General features: G+C 38.0%; 2 protein-coding genes and 1 pseudogene across 2 annotated transcripts; 2 read left to right on the top strand and 1 right to left on the bottom strand.

Annotated features, from left to right (window-relative positions):
- Positions 1-1,355: 1,355 nt before the first annotated feature.
- On the top strand, positions 1,356-3,080 carry LOC141829577 (protein PHR1-LIKE 2-like; annotated as a pseudogene).
- Positions 3,070-4,724, bottom strand: LOC141829575 (uncharacterized). Its single transcript, XM_074717084.1, has 3 exons — positions 4,599-4,724; positions 4,448-4,528; positions 3,070-4,371 (listed from the first exon to the last, which is right to left on the bottom strand). The coding sequence occupies exons 1-3, from the start codon at positions 4,722-4,724 to the stop codon at positions 3,070-3,072; spliced, it is 1,509 nt and encodes a 502-aa protein (XP_074573185.1).
- Positions 4,725-5,153: 429 nt separating this feature from the next.
- On the top strand, positions 5,154-19,380 carry LOC141829341 (nuclear transport factor 2-like). The gene is made up of 10 exons (XM_074716792.1): positions 5,154-5,327; positions 6,124-6,189; positions 6,260-6,397; positions 11,913-12,219; positions 12,300-12,523; positions 12,809-12,986; positions 13,078-13,199; positions 13,304-13,369; positions 16,966-17,029; positions 18,847-19,380. Exons 2-10 carry the CDS (start codon positions 6,142-6,144, stop codon positions 19,134-19,136), a joined length of 1,437 nt encoding a protein of 478 aa, XP_074572893.1. The 5' UTR covers positions 5,154-5,327; positions 6,124-6,141; the 3' UTR covers positions 19,137-19,380.
- The last annotated feature ends 423 nt before the right edge of the window (positions 19,381-19,803 follow it).

Here is a 19,803-nt window from a genome sequence, read left to right as displayed (position 1 = left end):
GAGTCAAATTATTCATATATATTAAAATAAATAGATCTTAATATGTGTGAAATAGAGTATGTGTCAATGTATTGTATATTGAGAAAAAAAAATCTTCAACTCATTATAGCGCAATGCCAATGTCAGATAAAATACAGATTATATTCATAAAATCAGAGATCGATATAAAATAGAGTTGTCTTTGACCATAATCCAATTTTTAAAAGATTTACATAAGTATTTTATAACCTATAATTTGACATAAAAAAATTATTATTTTGTTTTATTTTGGTACATAATTCACTTTTTTCACACTCAAAGTTCAGTTCAGTTCATCTCTGATTTTTAGATCCGTCCTTGTTTAGAGCCAACTATATATATATTGACAGCATTATAAGTCTTTTCTGTAAATTTAATCAAAGAAGGTGTAATCCGATCAATTATATAATTGTAAATAAAAAAATGTTAATATTTTTAAAATTTTTCACAACGACTAGTTAGTCCGATTGAAGAAGTCGTTCACAGTTGGTATAGTCAACCTAACCACTGAACACTTGCTTTATCATCGATACATTTCTCTTAAATTCCACTAAACCACTTTTGTTTTCTTTTCAATCTCCACTTTTTTTTTTCCTGATAAAAGTCACTTTATCTACTTGTCATTGACTATCTCTCCCCCTTTTGAATTTACAATAAAGTTCTTTGCGAATTTTTGTTTTAATATTTTTTATATTTTTATGTATTAGATCTCCTATAGTAAAAATTCGATTAAAATAAATAAACTGATCAAATCAACTGAATTTAAAAATTTAATTCAATTATTTCAGAATTTTAATTATTTTTTTTAAAAAAATAATTAATTTGGTTCAATTTTAAAATTTCGTATTCGGTTAAACCGAATTAATAAAAAATAATAATTTTTAAATTTTTAAATAAATAAATTTATAAATCCTTAACTAATTGATAAATTTTTTATAATATTTAAATAATTTTGTTATTTTGATTAATTTGGTTGAAAATAGATTAATATTACAAAGATGATTTTTGTGATAGGGCTTTATTATGTTTTCATTTAATTATGTAAATATTTTCTAATACTTGCTATGTAGATTTATAGTAGTATAAATTGGAAAAAAAAGAGAATAAATTAGTTTATTTTAAAATAATATATATATAATTCAAATTCAGTAAACCACGATCTAAAAACCTTGTAATGATGCAACTTTTCCTTTGCGATTTTCAAATCCGTGGCTCCGTCGATGGACGGTGAAAGATTCCGTGTGTCTCTTCGCTTTCCGTCCATGAATTTGTGCTTTGACTATTTTTGATTCCATAATTAATTAATTGGATGCATGCCAAAGAATTAGCAAAATATCTTTCCTGGCGGAAGGAATCTTGGAGCAGCGAGCAGTTTGATTGCTGATCACAGACAGAAACGGGGAGAGGAGGAAGTGGATGCGACGGCGGCCGCGGTGGAGACGGAGAGGGAAAGAACATTCGGTAGCCGGCCCACGCGCGCCGCCAAAAGCGTCGTCGCGGGATGGAATCTCTTCCTCGGTCGTCGCTGGTTCTTGAATTGATTTCCTCCGCGGCGCAGCGGAACGGCCTGCGGTGCCGAAAGAAGTGGATAGATTTCCTGATCGTGAAAGAGGAATGGCTTTTGGATCGATCAATCAATCGAGAATGGCGACGGGCAGCGCACTGTTTTCCATCTTTCCTTCTTTTTAAATGCTACTCGTTGTCAGATTCGTTTCCGAGAATCTTCCGCTGCTTCCTGAGTCAACCGTTCTCGCCCTCCCTCGCGCTCGCGTATATAAATCGACCACCATCCCGTTTCCTGCTCTACTTCGGATTCTCCAGACGATCAAACTCGATGAACTAATGGTGGTTCATAGCTAGGAGCATGGCAGGGACAGTCTCGCAGTCGGGGGATGCCAAGCCTCGACTCCGGTGGACGCCGGACCTCCATGGCCGCTTCGTCGACGCTGTCGCCCAGCTCGGTGGACCAGACAGTAACTTAGATTCTCCTGCTGGCCACTCCTTTCTTCCTCTTCATCTATTTGCTTGGAGGATCTCGTGCTAAATGATCTCGTTACGGTTCGCATGCAGAAGCGACGCCGAAATCGGTGCTTCGACTGATGGGCATCAAGGGATTGACGCTGTACCATCTCAAAAGCCACTTGCAGGTGCCCTTCCTCTCTCCTCTTTCGTCTCATCGTCCTAAATATGTAACTTGTATTCATGATACAGAAATATAGATTGGGAAGGCAGTCTCGAGGGGATCAGAGAGGGTTGGAAACCAGGAAAAGTAAGAAGAGAAGCATGTTCGATTTATACTCGAAAGTCAAAACAAATGAACTTCTCTGTGGTAATTGTCAACAGGAAGCACTAACTTAACTTGGAGTAACAACTATTCTTCCGACGCCGGCAGCAGAGTTTCCGGAGGAGAATCCGTCGGGTATAACAAAATTAACCACTGGATTTTCGTTCGACTTTCCTGATTCCTCTTTAGATAATTCTGTTCGTTGGAACTGTAATACAGAGGCATGCGAATTGCTGAGGCGTTACGGTACCAGTTAGAAGTCGAAAGAAGATTACGCGACCATGTCGAAGTAAGATTATACTGTTTGTTATTATTATTGTTGTTGTTGTTGTTTGAGCACTCCATTTTTATCATTCGATTCAGGTGCAGAAGAAACTGCAATCGAGAATCGAGGCCCAAGGAAGGTACTTGCAAACAATATTAGAGAAAGCCCTCAGCACCATCTCTCTGCAGCATCATCCCAGTACCAACTCCAAGCAGAATGCAAGCTGAATCCAAAATTAGGAGGCTTCAAGTGGAGGACTTCAGGCTTAGGCTTCCAGTTCTACAGAGAGGGGGAGCAGAAGGAGCTTCGAGACGCCAAGCTGAGGATCGGCGATGGAGAAGCGAAGCTGCTGGACCTGAACGTGAAAGGAGGAAGAGGAGGAAGTGATCTGAATCTGCAAATTTGAACAGAAACTTATCTGATGATGAATGTGATTTCAACTTTGAACAGAAACTAATCTAAAAGTATTATGCTATGCAACAATCAATACATTTAACCAGGACTATTTGGTCATGCCGATTCCAAGCCTGAGACGGGCGTTTTTACGATGTCGTCTGATGCCCGTTAATCTCACGCGGCGGCCCAATCTTTGCCACCACCGAAACTTCTTCTTCGCCGTACCCAGCGGCGGCGCTCGTTTCCGCACCTTCTTCTTCTTCGTCGAAAAGACGAACAGATGGATCAACGCTTCCAGCAGCGCGTGCAGGTGGCCGTGCTGCTTCACCGGCGGCCGTCGTCCAAGACCTTCCATTTCCCTGCTCGTGCTCCGGTGGGCGACGCTCCGGAGGTATTCCCAGAGCGACCGGTGGCGCCGGCGGACCGCTCCGTCGCCGTTATGAGCGCTGTGGTGGAGGTGGTGATGGTGGTGGTGGTGGAAGATTACGGACAGCCTGTTCTTCAGTCTTTCGAGTCGCCCCTCTTTCTCCATCTGTTGGTTGGCTCTGTTGATCGGTGGTTCCGGCAGGCGGCGGCGGCGGCCGTGGCTGAGAGACCTGCGTGGAGGCTTTCCCCCATGCTTGGATGGCATCGCTGTGTTTTGACGAGATGTGTTTGAGGAGGAAGAGGATTCGGTCGTGCTACTCAGCGAGTGCTCGACCGTTGATTGGCTTCGGGCCTTCTGTCTCGACGACGATGGGAGCGCCTTCCCTCGTTGATCACCACTCTGCTTCTTCGTTTCACGTTTTCCGGTGAGGTGGATCGATGGACGAAGCAACGACTGGTGATCATGAAGGAGATGATGGTTCGGTCGTACTCCGGTCATCTCCTGATCATGCACCGGTTGCTTACGGCACACTTCTGAAGCCGGCCGCTCACTCTTCTTGTAGAGGCACGGCGGTTTCTCACGTCCCCGGACCTGCTCTACCTTTGCGTCAGCCTCAACCTTCTGCCCTGCTTTCACTCTGCCGTCAGCCGTCGCCTGAGTCGAGGGCGACATCCCCGCCACGATTCCATGCCGTGACGATCTCTTCGCCGTCGATTTACCCAAAAAGGGAGAGCCATTGCTGTGCTTAGAGGATCGATCCATATTCCTAACTACATCCGATTCTACAGGCGTCGGTGTCGTCGTCGTCGTCGTCATGTTCTGCAACTTGGTCTTCTTTTGCTGTCGCGGGCGGAGACTTGTGCTGGATCCCCGTGAGTTTAGCCGCTTCAGGTCGTGAGTTGGTCGGCGATTTTGCTCCGTTCTCTTCTTCTGATCTACTGCCGCTGGAGTAGTAATCAAGGAGACGGCAGCCGGAGATTGTCCAATTGATGCCAAAGACATCGAGTGATCCTGTCGTCGCGCGTCGCATGATGGCACAATCTATAAGAAACATCGACTGCTCATAATTAGTCTCAGCTCCATAGTAAATTACTCAAGGACGGCGTTGAAGGTTGACCTTTGCCTGGTTCAGAATCCGTAGAGTTGCACCATCTAAAACCTTCTTCAGAAAATTTCTGGACGTCTCATCCAACTGAAACTGAAACATCCATTTGGATTTCTAGTGCTCAATAATTAATGGAAAAAAGAAATATCTTCCACACACAGACCTCATCAGTATTTTCTCGTCGGAGAAGACCATACAACTTCTTTAAAGCATGCAGATCGTCGCACAAGTCCTCAAGCGCCACCGTCGCCGCCGCCGCCGCCGCCGTCTCCTCTGCCGGCTGATCCATGAAACGGTAACACGCTAATTATATTGGGAATCATTCAAACAGCGATGAAGAAGCAGTAGCAGCAACCATGTACTTTACGAGCGACTGTGTTCGTCCTGAAACAACCATGAAATCGATGGGATATGAAAAGAAATCAAATTGCCTTCGAGTGTTTGGATGCAAAAGCGTCGACTGTAACCGACGCCTCTCTTCAAATCGCAAGCAACTACTCGCTTTGCCTGTTTGCCACTTGGCGTCCCATCCGCCCCTCCACTTGGCATTTAATCCAAGCGTCGATGGGTAATAAACAATGATGCGAGGCGGCTCGCATAAACCCTAGTCACGGCTCCAAGCGATTACCATCGAGCCGGCGGCTTGCGCCTCCGGGTCAACGACTCGCGACGCGCACTTGTAAATTTGTGACTCGCCCAGTCCGTTCGGTTCCGCGTTCACTCGTTCGTTCGTTCGTTCGTTCGAAGCAGCGGCACCCGCAGCGTTCTGGATCTCAATCCCAGCGGCTGCGGTGCTTCCCCTTCGCAGCACCTCTCGATTCCTAGGGCTCCGGTCGTAGCTGAGCTCTCTCCTGGCCTCTGCCTTCTTGTTCCTCTCCCGATCCCTAGCTAGGTAGTTTTGTCTCCGGCATTTTCTTCGTCGCTTCCGTTCAGATGAGAAGAAAAAATTTCCCTTTTTGTTTCATTCCGTTTAGATTTTTCGTAACTGTTTTTATGTGTTATCTCTGCCGGTTGATCGGTTCCGACGGGGAATCTCGTGGTCTCTTTCTCGTTAATAAAAAGAGTTCGAAGGAAAGAGAAGGATCTGTCGGCAAGGTTTTGTCACATTCGCTTTCGGTTTACCTCCTTGGCGGATCTTAGTCATGTAGATGTTTTTGATATTTTGCAGTTAGGGTTTTGATATCGTTTTCTCTTCTTGTGCTTTCTTTTACCCATTATGTGCTGATTTTAGGGTTTTGAAACCTGACATAAGTCGCTGGCCTACCCTGGATAAGTAGTCTTTTGGTTTTCTGTTTCCTTGATTGATGATAACGAGTATTGATCCGTGGTTGTACTCTGATGAGTTTACCTAAGTCATCCATCACTCCAGGAAGCCGATGCGCGATTGAAGTTCCGTTAGATGGCTGAAATAACTGCCATCTTGATTACAGCTCGGTCATTAATGAGTCAGCACTAGTTTGGTCTATAAAGATTTCGGTTTAATGATTTATAGTCTGTTGACATATTGATTAATCATGGTTTCAAAATCTAGTTTGGATACCTAGAGCCTGAATTTATTTCGTTTCTGAAGTTGTTTCAATATCCTGCTCTTGGTTCAATGTTTCATTGTAATGTATTTAAGAATGCCGTCAGTTTGTTTATATCGGATGTTTATTATGGCTTACACTAAAATATCTCTACTTTTGAAGGTTTTCTGGGCATCAGAGATGGCTTTGCCCACTACATCCCCTGTACCTTCTCCAAGCCCACAAGTGGTATGAATTAGTCCCTTATAAGTGTCTTATTCCTTTGCTAAAATCTGATATTTTGCTATTGACATCACAGATTGGAAATGCCTTTGTACAACAGTATTATCACATACTTCATCAATCGCCAGAAATAGTTTTCAAGTTTTATCAGGATTCTAGCATCGTGAACCGAGTGAATTCTGATGGACAGATGATTTCATTGACAACTCTGCAAGTATGTTTTCTAAAAGATATAACAAGAGTTTTTTTGTGTGATCTAATTAGATCTAAGTATACATTTATTTAAGTTTATCTGAATGAAATATTAGGAAGAATTGGTTCAATGGCGACTTGGATTATTTTCCAATGTGTTTGTGTCAAATTGTATGTTTTTTTTGTTTCCTATTCTATTCCTCTGTTCTCTAAATCACTTGGCTTGTAAGAGTGTTTTTTATGCACTCTCAGTAATATCATGATTACAAATAAAAAATCGTTATATGAATTTAAATGTACTTAACTTGTGTTAGTACAAATTGGATTAAATTCGCAAGATAAGCAATCTTATTGTATAAAACATGATTATTCCGATATGATCCAATACAAATCATATACTTCTATAAATAGTAAACTTTGGTAATTAAGTTCAACCCTTTCAAATTGAACTCAATTCTGTTAAAACAATCCATTATGAAAAATGGAATAAAAGATAAGTCTTCAGAGGCATATGATGGAAACGGAGAGTTTAAAGAGGCTGAATTTCTGAATGGATGACATCCTAGAAGAAAGTTTGTTGCATGGAGACTAAGTGTTCAGGAGCAATTTGTAAATGATAACACCTTTCAACTTTTCATGTAGCAACGATGTTGTTTTCCTCTTCCTCTCTCAGATGCCTTGAGGTCATTTAGACTTCGAGTCAATGACAAAGATAAAGGCATTGGTGTTTGTCCTATTGTTAGATAGAAACAATGGTGACATGTTGTCGTTCATTTCATTTCAACTATAAACTGAAGGTTTTTTTTTTAAATCTCTTAATCAAGCATAGTTTGAATCTATATTTTTTGTTGATGGATTATGATTAATATGATCTGTAATCAGATCATACATGTTTTTAAATATATTTTAGAATGGAAATTAATTTCCTAGTGAGGTAGGAATTTAGAACAAGTGTACAATTTCAAGTAAGTTTAAAATTTCTTTTAACATATTGTACAACATTTTGACTCACATGTACGTTTCATAATTTAATCTGACTAGTAATCCTGAAACTCACTAAAATTATTTGTGATATATAACTCAAGTTGATGGCCTTGGTATAAATAATACAAGCATATATATTCTATAAATGAATGTTGCATTAATGTTGAAATTGTTGGTGCTGCGGAAGCGGTTTGGACCACTAGAGGGGAGGGGTGAATAACAATCTGCCAATAAAAAATCTAGTTCTCTTGCTAACGATTTAGGTAGGGCACACACATTAAGTAAAGAAATAACACATAAAAGAAAGTGGTCGTGAAAGATTACTTGGTTACAACCCTCGGGTTGTTAGTCTAAGAACTATGGAAGTTCCATTATCTTCTCTTCGAAAATGATCTGGAGGCAGAGAAGCCTCTTATAACGATTAAGCATGAGAGAATAAAGAATTGAAAGACAATGAAGTATTTGAGAGTATGTGTTGTATCTTCTTTGAGCTTCAATCCTATTTATAGGCTTCATCTAGATTTGATTGTTGTGTTGACGTGACACATTTGGTCGTCCGTACACTATCCTATCGCTTGGAGGATGCTGACGCGTCTTCAAGCTTGATCCACTTTGATAATGGATCTGAACTGATCGTTGAAATGATGTGGTATATTCCAGTCGATCAGAGGCTTCCGATTGCTCGGACTTCGTTGACGTGGCTTCTGATCTAATTTGTTTCGACAACGGTTTTGGATGACTTAGCTACCCTCGGATTGATCGCTTGAAACACTTCCGGTCGCCTGGAAATGGTCAACCTTAGACTTGACCATTTGCTGACTTCGCCCGTTGTAGTCGCCTGAATGATTCATCGGTTGCTCGGATCGGAGGTCGACTAGATCCAGTTCCGGTTGCCTTGAGCAGACTTCCTTACCGCTTCTCGTCCCTTGGATGCATCGAGCCTTTTCGGCTCATTCTTTGTGTGCCGGATGCATCGAAGTACTCTTCCGCAACTCCTACCTCAGATGCACTAACCCTGTCAACTCTTTTTTCGTGCCATCGTTATCACTCGCCTGTGTCTTCTGCCATCGAATATCTATATGTTCTCTTAAGTTGTGCACACTTAGACATAGAGATTAAAACACAATAAGGACCTAACTTAAATTACTTGACAACACATCAAAACACCACTAGGGCTTGACATTCTCTCTCTTTTTGATGTTCGTCAAACTATATTTAAGTTAGGGTAAATTAAACTAAAATAAGCATAATGCAAATAAGTTAAATAATTCCAACTCCCGCTGCATTTACACCTAACTCCATTTCTCCTACTTTTGGCAACATTAAAAAAAATTGGGGTTCGAGAAAATTTTTTAAAATTTCTCCCTTGTTTGGAAATTTGATAAAAATATTTCGAAATTAAAGAAAAATCTGAAATATTTATCAAGTGTAAAACTCAACATTTCCCGGCACAGAAATTAATTTTAATTGGAAATTCTTTTTCATTAAATTTTTAATTTTAATATACATAATTTCTAAAAATAATTTTAGCAAAATTTCTAAGCGTCCAAAAGTCATGAAAATTTCACTACCGATAGAAAACATGTGATATTTTCATAGAAAAATAATTTTCAAGAAAATGTTTAACAGAATGTTCAAAAATAAACTATTCTTTAATACATGCATTTTGAGTCAACCATCTATTTAATAATTTGTATTTTTATGGTTAACTTTTCAAAAAAAAAAATTTAAGTGATGAGAATAGACTTGTGCACACAAAATAAATTTATGCCTACTGGATTTATCAAATATTTATGTGGAATAAAAAGTTTTGATACATTTTGAATTTGGCTCCTAAGGTATCTAAAATTACATTTTGGTCTTCATACCCTAATCCTTGTCGGATAAATTTTGTTCTTTAGTTCTTTAACACCATATTCAGATTATTTGAATTAATGGAAAATTTTTCTAATGCTAATTTTTGAATTTGTTCCTTTAATTTTGCATTTTCATTCAATATTTTCTTTAAATTTTCCTTTGAACAAGAATTTTTCAATTTATTTTCTAAGTCAATTTTTATCTTCTTCAAGTCTATATGCGTAGTTCTAAATTTGCATGATGAATTAGAAAACATTTTAATAGCATCGTATAGTTGATCTGAGGGTAGATTACGTACCTCATTTATCGTGTCGGATTCATAGGTCAAGGCTTCCCCTAAATTGTTACTCTCTTCACTTGATGATGAGCTATCTAACTCTTCTTCTTGGCGAGTTGCTTTGAAGATGATATGGTGTCGCTCCATGTTGCTTTTTGGATGTTTCTTTGGGCTTCGCTATATATTTCCCATTTTCTTTTGTCTTGTTCTTGAGTTTGGGGTAGTTGTCTTTGATGTGACTTTCTTCGTTACAGTTGAAGCATCTTACCTTTTCTGCTTCTTTAGCAATTTGTCGCTTGTCTCCTGTCAAAATTGTTAGTCTTAAAATATTTCTTCATTTTCCTTACCAAGTTTGCTTGTTCATCTCCTTCCATTGTCGACTCCAAATCTGACTCGCTCTGCTTTGTTTTTAGAGTAAAGTTGTGGTTTGTCTTCTCTATTTCTTTCATATCTACACATCTAGACTCGTGTAATTCTATAGTAGTGAAGAAATCTTCTAAACTACTTACCTCGAGGTTTTTGAAATATAGTATGAGTCTACTGTCGACATCCATTCCTGAGTGCGTGGGAAAGCATTTAAAGCATGCCTTAAAGTGTCCTGATTTGATACTATTTCTTCAAGATTTGTTAAGATATCCTTGAGCCTACCATGTAGTTGCGTCACTTTTTTTCCCTTTTCCAATTGGAGGTTGTTTAGTTTACTTTTTAGGAGGTTGTGTCTGGCTAGCTTTGCTTTGAGGTGCCTTCATGGAGCTCTAGGAATTTTTCCCAGAGTTCTTTGACGGAGTGATAGGTGTCTATCATATTTAGTTCTTGCACTGGTAAAACGCTAAGCAAGTGGAACTCTACCTTACTATTGGCCATGAACTTGTCTCGTTGCCTTTTGGTCCATCTGTGTTTCTCGAGTTTTTCTCCATCTTTTGTCTTGTGCACTTTGAAACCATACTTAATACATAAGATCATTTCAAAATTTATTTTAAAAAATACCTCTATTTTCTCTTTCCACATGTGAAGTCGCCTTCGAACTTTGGTGAATGGATGTTTGATCCGACCATTCCTCTCGATCTAGTTGCTTAGTCGACGGTTAGCCCTTTTAAGCAGTCCAACTTTGATACCAAGTGTTGGTGGGGTGAAGCGGTTCGGATTGCTAGAGGGGAGGGGTGAATAGCGACTTGCAAATAAAAAACCTAGTTCTCTTGCTAACGATTTAGTAAGGAGACACACATTAAGTAAATAAATAACACATAAAAGAAAGGTCACGAAAGATTACTTGGTTACAACCCTCGATTGTTAGTCTAAGAAATATGAAAGCTCCATTATCTTCTCTTCGAAAACGATCCGGAGGTGGAGAAATCTCTTATAATGGTTAAGCATGAGAGAATAAAGAACTGAAAGATAATGAAGTATTTGAGAGTGTGTGTTATTGTATCTTCTTCGAGCATTAGTTCTATTTATAGATTTTATCTCGACCTGATAGTTGTGCTGACGTGGCACCTCTGGTCAATCGTACACTCTGGTTGCCTGGAAGATGTTGACGTGCCTTCAAGCTTGATCCACTTCGACAATGGCTCTGAACTGATTGTTGTAATGATGTGGCATATTTTGGTTGATTGGAGGTTGTTAGTCGCTCTCAAATTGCTGACATGGCTTCTGATTTGATTTGTTTCGACAATGGTTCTGGATGACTCAACTGCCCTCGGACTGGTTGACTAGAACACTTCCGGTCGCTTGGAAATGGTAACCTTAGACTTGACCATTCGCTGACTTCACTCGCTGTGGTCGCTTTGATGCTTCATCGGTCGCTCGGACTTGATTCCGGTCTCCTTGAGTAGAATTCCTTATGACTTCTTGTCCCTCGGATGCACCGAGCTTTTCCGGCTCACTCACCGTGCGTCCTCACTTCGCCGAAGTATTCTTCCACAATTCCTCATACTTTGGATGCGCCGAGTCCGTTGGCTCTTTTTCAATGTCATCCTTCTCGCTTGTTTGCGTCTTCTGCCATCGAGTATCTGTATGTTCTCCTAAATCTCTGCACACTTAGATACACAGATTAAAACACAACAAGGGTCAACTTAAACTTACTTGACAACACATTAAAACATCACTAGGGGTTCTAACAGAAATTTCCCCATTTGTCTGCGTGTAGAAACTAGATATTATTTTCTTTTACTATTTTGTAATTGGATTTTATGATATTTGTTCTTTGCAATGCCTGGGTCTTATGGTAAAATTGCATCCATTAGTTTTTTGTTATTCAAGCTTTGTATGAAATGAATCCAAATGTTTTTGTATTCAATATTTTCCTTTATTTCTTCATCTGTATTCCCCATTTAGGTTCTCGTAACATGCTTTATCCTATTTTATATCAATTTAATTTTCTGTTATTGACAAAGCTCTATCTACATTTTCCTATGAGCAGGCCATCAATGAGAAGATTATGTCGCTGGACTTCAGAAACTGTTTCACTGAGATTGAGACTGTAGATTCACAAATCTCATTCCAGAGTGGGTTGCTTATTGTAGTTACTGGATCATTTACTGGACAGGATAATATTCGGAAGAAATTTGCGCAGTCATTTTTCCTTGCTCCTCAGGAAGTTGGTGGATACTTTGTACTGAATGATGTTTTCAGATTTTTGAATGAAACACAACCAAGGGAACTGAACCACATATGGGTTGGCGCTACAAATGATGATGTCCCTAAAACATCTACTTCTCCTGAAACAGGTATGAGATGTCGATATCTATTGGTTGCATATTTTTGTTGTCCTTCTGACTTTGTTATTTTTTTTATATCCTTTTGGTAGATTTCAGTACACAGGAGAATCATGTACCAGTAACTCCCGTGTTTGAAGATGATATTGGTGATCTGGAAGTTGTTGACCAATCAGAAGATCAAGGATCTGGTGCGGAAGATGGTATTGTTGTGGATCCTCCTGCTAATGTAGATGAGAGCAATTCACAGCAAGTTTTTGAAGTTATTACTTTGGGGGCTCAAGATGATACACCTAAGAAGTCTTATGCATCAATTGTGAGTTCTTAACTTTGCTGCGGAAATTATTTCTAGGAACAAGCGGTTAGTTTATATAGTAGCCTTTTCTCTATCATTATTTGTCCTTTTTCATTCATGCTGGTTTGCCTGTTCGGTTATCTTGCTATAACCAGTTCTATTGATGAGCATTCTGCTTTATTTTTCTTATTATGTCTATTGCTGACTTTAAGTAGCTCAAAATTTGTCTAAGAATGTTTTCTGTAAGAAGCTTTCCTGGCTGTTTACTTTCTTATTGATATATATATATAATTTGAAATTGAATAGGTTAAGGTCATGAAAGGGAGCCCTTCACCAGTGTCTATTCATGCTACACCCGGTGCAAAGGTGGCTCCAGCAAACACAGAGAAACCTGTGGCTGTGCCTGCAGCTGCACCTGTTTACCCCACTGAAATTTCTAATCCTTATGGAAATGATGATGCTGAGAAAAGTAACATCATTGAAGGTCTGATTGGAGCTTGCTCTACATTCTGTTCTATGAGCTAGATTTATTCCTGATATTTATTTTGCATTTTATTCTCTTCATACCCACACAGAGGAGGGCCATTCAATTTACATTCGAAACTTACCCTTGAATGCAACTGCTGAACAAGTAGAAGAGGAATTTAAGAAATTTGGAGCCATTAAGCCTGGTGGTGTGCAAGTCAGAAGTCATAAGGTTTCTTATGTTTTAAGATTGTGTATACTGTTTGAATGATAATTTCGAGATTTTCTTTTCATTTTTTTTTATTTACTTGCTTTCACTTCTTTATATATTTACAGGTTGAGAGGTACTGTTTTGGATTTGTTGAATTTGGTTCCTTGAAGTCCATGCAAGCTGCGATTGAGGTACTGTAATCCAAGTTTTCTATCTTGGTTTTGTTTGTGAATATTACATTGATTCTATTGGTGCAACATTACTATAATCTGTTATCAATTATTCTGTTATACTTAAAGGAACAATTTCTTTCCAGAAGCAATTTGATATGGCTTGTGCATGATGTCATCTACTAATTTGTCACCAAGTTTTGGATAGTGGCTCCAGAATTTTCTTTTGTCATTCAGTATGATTTGGCACCTAGACAACAAATGATGGGGACCCACTAGAATCCAAAGGCAAATTGGAATATAGGAATGGCCAGTTTAAGTTTTGTGTTAGTGTTTTTTGGATATCATACTTTTAGAAACTTTGCAGAAAGTAGTCATTGATGGAGTTTGCTTTGTTAACCATTTTTGAGATTAGGATTTCAAAAAGTGTGTGCAGGTGATATTTAATTGACCCACTGCATAGTGCATACATGATATGCAAGGACTAACATGTGTAATAAAGTATCTATATCACTTGCCAAAGTGTTCAAGTTAGCGCTTTTAAGTTACGACTTACAAGCTACCAAATAAGGAAGCTCATGTCAATTTTCAAGCTAAACCATTTTACATGGGCCAACTATGTTTTCTGTAATTGCATATGTAGGTCACATATGTCATATGTAGTCCCTGTATTATCCTTAGAGCATGTTGGGATACTGTGCTTTCATTGTTAACACTAGTTATTTTTAATTGTTCACTAATTCAGTTTTACTTATTTTTAATCATTGTACTATTTTTGTACTGTTCTTTTATTAAAATGCTTGATGGCTAATAGCATTTTGTTGGGTTATAGTCGATAACTAATAAATGCACCCTATCCACAGTGCATTTGCTTTATCTTTTGGAAAAGCTTCCGTAAGAAAGACTATTCGTATCCTTATTTATTAATTAATCATAAAAGTAAGTAGGATTTGCTGCTACCCACTTTTTATTGGAACATGACTAATGTTTTTGGAGTCTGTCAAGAACAAAGAGACGCCTGCATGAATATGGTTGACATATTCTATCTCCCTAGTAACGCACTGATGGAATAAATTGGCTAAAGTTAGTGAACATGGAGGTGATGGTGTTGCCTGTCCATTAATTTGCTCTCCTTTAGGAATGCGTTTCATTATACACAGTGATGATGGTTAATGTTCCAATCTCTTGAGGTTGAGATGGCAGGAGGCTGTATTTTATCGAGGGAAGGCATTGCAGGCATTAGTTCAATTTGTACTTTGTGAGTGCTTGATTGAACATTGGGATTTGATTAAATCGGAAATGATCTCATGATCCTTGGCGCCCAGATTGCAAACACTAGAAGTTGACACATACTTCCCAGTGTGTGAAGACTAGTTTCTCCAGTACAGAAGACTGACTTCTTGAGTACTGATTGATGTTTTTATTTTTTATTTTGTGGTATATCATCAGTGCAGCGTAGTATATTATGAGTATCAGTCAACCCATGTTTGAAGTATTATTTGAATTGACATTTTAATCCGCAGGGAAGTAGATTATTGACATATGCCTTTGTCTTTGGCACATGTTTATTGTGTGTGCGTTGGCTGCATTTGGTCAAGTCACTTTATTGGCATTTAGTCCTTTATTTCTTGCTCTGAGTCTTATTATAGATCATTTCATTTCCTTGGATGCATTTGGCATGCAAAAGCCAGGTATATCATGTGCATGTTATTAGTCAAACCACATTTGATATACTATTGAGCTGATATTTTAATCCTTGGTGAGAATCACTGTCAACTCCGTAAAACATTGATTTATGTAAAGTGTGTACGTGGAGTTGCTATATTATATGGAGTTGAATGCTAGGTTATGACTCGAACACATGAGGTGAAGATCAGAGTCGAAGATATGAGGATGTTAAGGTGGATGTGCGGATAAAAGAGAATGGACAAGATAAGAAATGAGAATATTAGAGAAAAAGTCGGATTGAACCTATTAAGAGAAAATTCCAAAAGACACATTTTGGATGATATTGACATGTATTTAGACAACCAATAAATACTTCAGTTAGGCAGTGTAAAATTATGACAAATAGATACATCAAACGAGGAAGAGAAATAACCTTGATTAGCAACAATAAAACAAGATAAAATTTATGTAAATATAGATGATGGTATAGTAAGAGATAGAGCCCAACAGTATAGAAGGATCCATGTAGCCGACCTCACATAGTGGAATAAGACTTGGTTGTTATTGTATAGTGTCTACATTTAGTTGCATTTGATGTTTCTAAGTCACTATCCCTTAGTATCATATATCATCAACACTTCTTTGCATGGAAAAAGGCACTCTGTAGTCCTGTTTTGAATGCTAGGTTGCAAATTCTTGCACAAATGTATTTTTTTTAAAAAAAAAAAAATCACTGCTAGTATATAGACAAAATCGCTCAATGAGTTCTATTGGTTGTTCAAACTTCTTTGTGCTCTCTTTCTTGTGCACGTAATTTGTCAGTCTTCAAAAGGTGAAATTGACCATCTTTATCCCAAAGTAAAGTTAACACTTGGGTATGATCTTCACAACAAACACAAGTACCACAATATCAGTTCCATCCCAAATTGTTTATCCGAGGGTGTTCCCACTGATTTTTTGCTAGATCAAAACCAGTTCAAGATCTCAAAACTCAACCTAATCAAATTATGAGCATCAATAACTTAGGGTATTTTCGTTTAGCTTAGCTTGGGATATATCATGTTTATTATCTCTTTGACCTGTTAGTTTAATGAGCTTTTACTGTCAACTAATTCAATTGATTTCAATGCCAAAATTAATCTTTCACTAGGAATTGAATGGCTGCTATGTTCTTTAAATCATACTTCATTCTCTTTTGAACTCACTTATTGCCTCACTTAAGGGGACCATACAATAAAACCGCAACCAAATTCAGAAACAGGTTTTAAAAAAATCCATCAACAACTAGAAAACATGTAATTTAATATAAAACTCTGCGTCATCATCCCTTGTAAACTTTTGCCTCTCTTGACAAGAATCCAACGATGTCAGAATGACCTTTTCCCCATCAACAGTAAAATTCAAGAATTGGGCACTCCATCATCAAGTTCATATGCATAGATGAAGGATGAAGTTGAACAGTTTTTAAACTGAGTCACTGGTGGTAAAAACGCATATAAGCATGTAACTGAGGTAACATGAATACACTGATAAACATGTGTAAGCATGCAACCATGATAACATGCATAGACTGATAAACATGTGTAAGCATGCATAAATGCTTCATTAAAAAATTACAAGTGATGTGGTTTTTTAACATAACATGGTTTTTCCTGTACTTCGGTTTAGCTCTGTTTTATATTTATGTATTGATTGTCACATGATTTTTTACAGTCACTTATAATAAAAAAAAAAACAATTTCTTATAATAAATTAATTATGATGATTTTTGTGTATAGTCATGAGAGCTGGAGGATGCTAAATACTTTGCTGTGTGTAGTCATGTGATTTTAAACCATGCTTTATTATTGTTTTTAAAGTACTTTGTTGCACAAGAACTTGCATTTTCTATTCTTGTTTAATATAATTGTTTATGCTGACTGTCTACCTGATTGTTCACAAACTTGTAGGCATCTCCAATCATGATTGGTGGTCGTCATGTCATCATTGAGGAGAAGAGAACAACAACACGAGGCAAGAATTGCACTTGATTTTTCTTGTTGATTAACCTATGATATTCTAATTCTTGTTTTATAATCAACTTTTGGCTTTGCATCTGAGTGTGATTGCTTGTACTGTTATCTTTCTCAAAACTCATTCCTGCAAATTCTCTTGTTTCCCCTAGTGTTTTGAGTTGAATTGAAATGCGCTTTTCAATTGTTTTATATTTTTGCTTAAAATAACACCTGTTTTATGATCTTTATACAAGATGTTCTAGGAATGATGAAGGCCATTCCTTTAGGCTCTTTACAATACAATTCCAGAGTTTACCATTCTAGCCACCACAAATCTTTGTTCGCATTATCACATATGTTTGAGACTAACCCGATGTACTAGGTCCATCGAAATGCTACAACTGATAAACTACTCTTGAAGTTATGCAAAATCATACTTAGCATGTACACGTTTTTATTTTATACAAGATTTCTAAAATAATTCTTTATGAAACCATTTAAGAGTTATGTAGACACCAGAACTTCCTGTGTCTGTGAACATGATGCACAATAAATGGCTGCATTATTATGTCATTCCTTAGGCTTATTTCTGCTGTCATACAATTTGTTGCAGAAACTTTAAAGACAGTATGTAAATCATCATCCTATGTGTTTAATGAATGCATTTAAGGTTTAGTTGTGTCTTCTGCCTGCAAATTAATCTGGTGATGTTGCATTTATTTGATGCTTGCATTATGAAATCACTCACATGTTATATTTTTCAAAATTTTCAACTTTATTATTTATTTTATCAGGCTAAATCTTTGTGTAAAGACCACATGGTCAAATAATATCTTTTGAAATACCAAATATATGCATCCTTAGCGTTATTAACACATTGATGAAAATAGCCTTGTTGTATCACTGTAACAAAGCCATCAGCCATATTTGATTCAGTGGTATACTATATTCAGGGGCCTATCATATGCAACTGTATCCAATATATGTTTTATGATCAGAATGCAGAAATATTTCATATGGGGACATGCTATTTTCATAGGGCAGGTGACCTGACAATGCCAATCTTGTTGTGGAATATTTAAACAATACTTCCATTTTCCAGAAAATATCATATCAAAGCATATTTAAAAGAAACAATCTAACTTTATCCTCTTTGATCAAAACAATGTTGCTTAAAAATCATATACAACATTGTCTTGTCTTAAATAATCATATATGATTATTTCTTAATGAAATGTGAATAAGTACCCTTAGTCTAGTCTGGCAATTGGCATTTTTCAGGTCATACTTCATAGTGCATTTTGTAATGACAAGGATTCAATCGTTTTATCCAACTGCAATAAAGCAATTATATGTTTTTCATAATTTTCTTCAAAAGATAAGTTTTTGGCTGAAATTGGAATAATACCAATCAAAACATATTTTCAAGCCCTGTTTGCTACTGGTGGCCTGGAGTAGGAATGTTGTATTAACTCCTAACCAATATAAACCTCGTAATCGGACAACCTTTTTCAAATTACTTCTTCTATAAGTAATTATAAAGAATTTATTAGATAATCAACAGTAAAGATGTGGTAAATATGTTTTTGATATTTGAAACCTTTTTGCCAATGACAATCTTCCTCATGGTGTTCCATCTTGTTTGATTTACCTTCTTTGTTGGATGGGTTGCTTCACTTCTATAAGTTGATACTGATTTATATCATTTTTCCTTTTTCTGTATCTTTGTTGCTCAATAACTTGCTTCAGTTTTTTTCTTATTTGTTCTCCAGCTGGCTTAAGCTTTTAAAAACATTGATTATGATGCTAAATGCTATTATTATTATTTTTGTTTAGTTGTTAATGGCGTGGTCACCAATATCGGTAATGGCAATAGTGGAAGAGGACGCTTCCAGCCGGGAAGAGGGGCTTTCAGAAATGACAACTTCCGAGGGCGTGGCGCAGGAGGCTTCGGCCCCAATCTGGGCTACAGGAGGAATGACTTTAGAAACCGGGTTGAGTATTCTGGTCGCGGTCGGGGGCCATCTCGCCGGACTGAAGACTATCAGCAGCGTGCTTTTTACAACAATGGAAATGGCACGATGGGAGGCGTCAAAAGCCCCAAGCCATCTGCTGTCATGGCATAGAGTTTCATGTTTCTTCTTTTTCTATCTGAGTAGGCATTCTCATCTATTATGATTAGGCAAACCTTACTGAAGATATCCATTTCTTTTCTTTTTTTTTTTTTTTTTTGTCTTGGCAAACCTGTTTTTTGCTCGACAAAATGCCACCATTTTTTTAGCTCAGAAACTAGGTCAGTCTGTTATGGTCAGGGAAACGTCAAACATCTGTTAATTTCCAAATCATTATCCATCCATCCATCCATCGAAATGCTGATGCTGTGCTTGACTTGGGTTTGAATTGAACTGAACTGAACTGGACTGTTATGGATCAACCCAACTGTGTTTTTTCTTTTTCATCTTTAGATTGATGAATATAAACTGGATAGAGATGGGTGATGGAAAGTGTACGATAGCCATGCCAGTGTTCCACCTTAGTCTCTTCAGACAGACGGTTACGCGAGTCAACGCCAAGGTCGACGCCCATGGCATGGCTTGAGGCTGGCTGGCTAGGTGGGTGGCACCCACCACATATAATTGCAATGGCAGCGAGTGATGGGATGTGTGAGAAACGCACGTTGTGGCAGCATGGGACAGTGTCCATGTGAGGCACGGCACGGTGCCGCGGCAGTGGGATCTGATCTCGTGCCGTGATGGCCAGGGCCAGCCAACAAGAGAGCACCTGAGGGCGGCG

This window comes from Curcuma longa, chromosome 5 (genome assembly GCF_044706935.1).
Source record: "Curcuma longa cultivar G26 ecotype Majalengka, Jawa Barat chromosome 5, ITB_CL_G26_1.1, whole genome shotgun sequence".
Taxonomy (NCBI): Eukaryota; Viridiplantae; Streptophyta; class Magnoliopsida; order Zingiberales; family Zingiberaceae; genus Curcuma; species Curcuma longa.
This window is presented reverse-complemented; position numbering and strand designations above follow the sequence as displayed.